At 37.5% G+C, this 4,293-nt stretch overlaps 1 protein-coding gene across 1 annotated transcript; it reads right to left on the bottom strand.

Moving 5' to 3' along the window:
- Positions 1–2,449: 2,449 nt before the first annotated feature.
- Positions 2,450–3,409, bottom strand: nkx3-1 (NK3 homeobox 1). Its single transcript, XM_056729651.1, has 2 exons — positions 3,178–3,409; positions 2,450–2,994 (listed from the first exon to the last, which is right to left on the bottom strand). Exons 1-2 carry the CDS (start codon positions 3,302–3,304, stop codon positions 2,564–2,566), a joined length of 558 nt encoding a protein of 185 aa, XP_056585629.1. The 5' UTR covers positions 3,305–3,409; the 3' UTR covers positions 2,450–2,563.
- Between the last annotated feature and the right edge of the window lie 884 nt (positions 3,410–4,293).

A 4,293-nucleotide genomic window follows, 5' to 3' on the forward strand; every position in this document is an offset into this window, starting at 1 on the left:
TGTGTTAAGAGAAATATCCATTTTGACAGCGCTATTACGTTGATCTAGCTTCAAGACATTTTAAGATATCCAACGGTCAGATAACAGCTTTCATGACTTTAACATCGACTGCTTCAGCTGTTCTGTGTAATACACTGATATTGTGTGTGTGCTTACTTCTGTCTAAAAAATCTTCTATGAAACGTCCCGTGAGGTCCTGCTTGCAAATGTCTCCTGGTCAATCTACTTGTTTTATTATCCAACTCGGGGCCAATATAAAAAGATAAAACTAATGCTTCTATTAGTAGTGTTAATTAATACAACCGGTTTGACACCAATCGGTCCGGTGTCATTTTCCTTGCCATTGTAGGAAAACAATTCTGATCTCTAACAAAGATTGACGTTTGCACATGCACTAGTTACACTTCGATCGATCTTCATGTTTTTAACTGATGAAGTGAAGTTGACATCATTGTTACCGTTTATTACTAAGAGCTAAAGTTTATGAATACACGTGCAATGAGAGGGACCAATCACTAAAGCCTGAGAAGCGGAAGCTCGATGATATGGTATGGGTGGGACATCTTCACACACACGCTCTAAGCGGGAAACCAATCACGACATACCTGGTCAGTTTTACCAATCAGAGCGTTTCGGAACGATTGAATTCCAGTCGTTTTTTTATAAGAGGGACAGTGGTGAACAAAAGAAAATAGAAAAACAAAATATACATAATATATATAAGTATATATGTTTTTTTTATTAGAAACATGAATATCCATTGTTAAACACCCCAAAAACATAACCAAAGCCTCAAAAACAGCAAAAGAATGGCTCCTTTAAAATTGTCATCAAAGGTGCCCCAGAATTGTTAGTTTTCCTAAATTCTTCAAAACATTATATTTTATGTTTAAAAGAACAAAATAACAGAAAAGATGATGCAATAATTCATTCTGCTATATGGTAGTCAATGGTGCCCCAGAAATCTCAGTCGTAACATTCTTCAAAATTTCTTTCTGTGTTCAACGAAGCAAAGACATTTATTCTGGTTTGGAACAGTTTGATGGTGAGTAATTCATGACAGCATTTTCATTTTTGGGTACACTATCCCTTTAAACAAATTTAAATACTTAGAAAATTCTTTCTGTTATATTTTTTCAACAGAAATATGTCACATAATACTCAAATCTGATACAGGCTTAGTATTGCAGTTTTATACCCTTCTCACTGTTGAGGTTTTTCTTTTGTCTCACTGATTGTATACCATCTAAACAAGGTAAATCGTGCCATCTTTCCTGGAGAAACATACCTGTATCCATCAGACAACAGACTACCTCCGGTTCAGGGAAGTTTAAGCTTTTGCTCTTATGAATATAACTTAAGCTGAATTGGACAAGCATAGGGGCGTTTGTGATTGCTATCTCACATTGTTAAGCTTGTATGTTGAGCAGGCCCGCATGTTTTACAAAAGAATCCTTTCCTTGATTTATCAGCCAGCATAGCTTCTCAAAATGGCAAGTGTTCAAAAATAGTCACGGTCATTGGTACACAATGAAAACTAAATTAACATTTGTTTTTAAGAATTAGTGTCATGGGAAAACTGGAGACTGAAACTTAAAAGTTTACAAACTTCAAAACCGCAGAAAAACATGTTTTAATTAAGCTGATGAAAGGTGATGTGCTATTTTATTCATGAGCTACAGTTGTATAAAAATTAGATGAATTGCGATAAATGAAAGGTTTGATTCCTTAAAATATTCGGACCTTCAAAAACTTTTTTTGGGTGGTCATTTTGCTCATAATATTTTGTAAAGCTAAATATTTCATGGTTGCATATACCTTCTTAATACATAGTCTTCTCAAAAAGCAGTTGTACAAGCCTTTGAATGGAATGACAGGTATTTTTGACGTGCGTCAATTTATTGAAATATTCAATCTTTTCAGTCAGAACGCCCTGTTTCAGCGGTGACCTGGCCTGTCCTCTTTTGACTCTTGCGATGTTTGGATATGTACATTTGCAATGTTACCATACTCTATGTTAAGACGCATATGATTTTGTAACTGTGCTATAAATATAGTGGTTATATTAGCATATAGAGTGTTATTTGTGCTGTGACTATACAATGTGCATCTTTTGGAAAATATGCAACTATATTATTTCTCTTAATACCACCTTTTTTACAATTGTCCTCGTATATTCTTTTACTTCTATACTGTTTTGTCTCTTCTGCTTCTGGAATGTTGCTTTATAACAATGTAAAATTGTGAGAAGCACTACAGAAATAAATTCGAATTGGAAGTGACTTTTAAGTAAACAGTAAAACTCACTTTTCTTTATCCAGTCAAAAGAAGAATATCTTCTTGATATATCAAACCCAGAACCTTGCAACCCAGAAAAGCAGACTAACCACCAAAAGGCAGGTTAGGCTACACTGAGAAAAAGGCTCATTTAACACTCACAATATATGTGCACATTTGAAAAATATAATTTTATTATACAGAATACAAAGCTGTACAAGATAAAACCTTAATAACGAATATTTTACAAAAGAACATTCATAAAGTCCAAGTTAATGTCATTTCATCACAGTCCTGGCCTCCATACACTAAGTCCGCGTAAATCGTACATGTAAGGCCTATACGGGTAGGATTTATAGACTGTGGCTAAAAGTGATGCTCTGATAAAGTCCTCTTCCGCAGCAGATACAACAACAGTTCCTTCTGGTTTATGAAAGTAGTCCTCTTGGCTGTGCTCTGTTAACTGCCTCCGTTTAGTTTTATATCTTCTGTTTTGGAACCAGATTTTCACCTGTGTCTCGGTGAGGTTCAGCGCGCTCGCAAGGTGCGCGCGTTCCGGCGCGCTCAGGTATCGTTGGCGGCTGAACTTCTTTTCGAGCTCGATCACCTGCAGGTGAGTGAAGGCGGCGCGCGAGCGCTTCTTTTTCCCACCAACTCCGCTGCCCGTCATCTCCGTCAACGACTCCGTTTTCTCCTCAGAGGAGATGTCCGCTGAATCTGGCAAAGTAAGGAAGGATATGGTTTTAGTTAACATTGTAGAAACGTTTTAAATAATGTTTACGCACTTCTCTATTTCTTCACCAAACAGCATTAAACGTTTTCATTGACTGACTTACAGACATTCGTGCGATACATGACGACATTGATAGGTAAAGTAAAGTTGTTTTTGAAGTATATTACCTGTTTGCCTTTCAGTGCTGTCGGCCGAGCTGGTTTCAGATATCCACGAATCGTCTTTTTTATCCTCTTTTAAGGAGAGAATGTCCGCTATGAAAAACGACGTCAGCTGCTTGTTTGAAGCCGCCATCTGTGTGCTCAAATCCTGAGGAAGGTACAGTAAGAATAAAGCGTTTTGCTCCTGTTCTGTTTACTCCTGCTACGTAATTGGTACTTTCACTATTTAGCTCTCCTGCTTCACTTTAAATAGCGCTGGTGTGTGTCGTTGTCTTATCTCCTATTGGAGGACCGTCCTTTAGTGACGCCTTCAGTCCTTGATGGCTAAAACAGACACGACGACATGGATCATCATTCTGTCATCAATGATAATACAGGGTATTAACTCTTCAGTCTAAAAGTCTTGTTTAAAAAAAATCTGACACCTTTTATACACACTCTTTCTTTTTTTCTTTCTTTTATTCTTTTTTCTTTCTTTCTTTCTTTCTTTCTTTCTTTCTTTCTTTCTTTCTTTCTTTCGTTGCTGCATACATTTTATGTGTTGTTTGTTGTAACTTATGATAGGCCTATACTGTTCAAACACTTCTTATTTTGGTTTAAAAAACATTTAATATTGTGGAATTTAGATATTTTAAGTATTAATATATATTTATAAAACATACAGTATAGGATCACTTTGAATTACATGTGAAAGAAACTTCATGCAATAGTTTGCATTTATACATCTGAATCACTCTGCCCCTCCTCTTAACCAGGTCTCAGAATCTAGTGAGATTTATTGTGTAACAAGATATCAGTATTAGTCTCCTATCATCCCTAAATGTCAAGCTGGGGGTAAGCCCCGGGCACCGGGGTATGTGTTTATAAGCTAGAGGAGGTACCATAGCCAAGCAGGGTCAGAGTGGGTGGCCCCCTCCCCACGGAGCTAATGACTTCAACATATTTGGTCTCGGCTCCTTCTCCTGACCCACACGTTGTTGTGTGGGTGTTTGTTTGTTGTGTCCCTGTGCTTCTGTGTGACCCCACAGTGCTGGGCAGAGGGGAGAGAGGGAGAAACATGGGCATCGAGAGAGATAAAGTTAAGGGGGAGGCACGTTGAGGTAGAGAATGAGACGGGGAAAG

This window comes from Triplophysa dalaica, chromosome 18 (genome assembly GCF_015846415.1).
Source record: "Triplophysa dalaica isolate WHDGS20190420 chromosome 18, ASM1584641v1, whole genome shotgun sequence".
NCBI classification, from domain to species: Eukaryota; Metazoa; Chordata; class Actinopteri; order Cypriniformes; family Nemacheilidae; genus Triplophysa; species Triplophysa dalaica.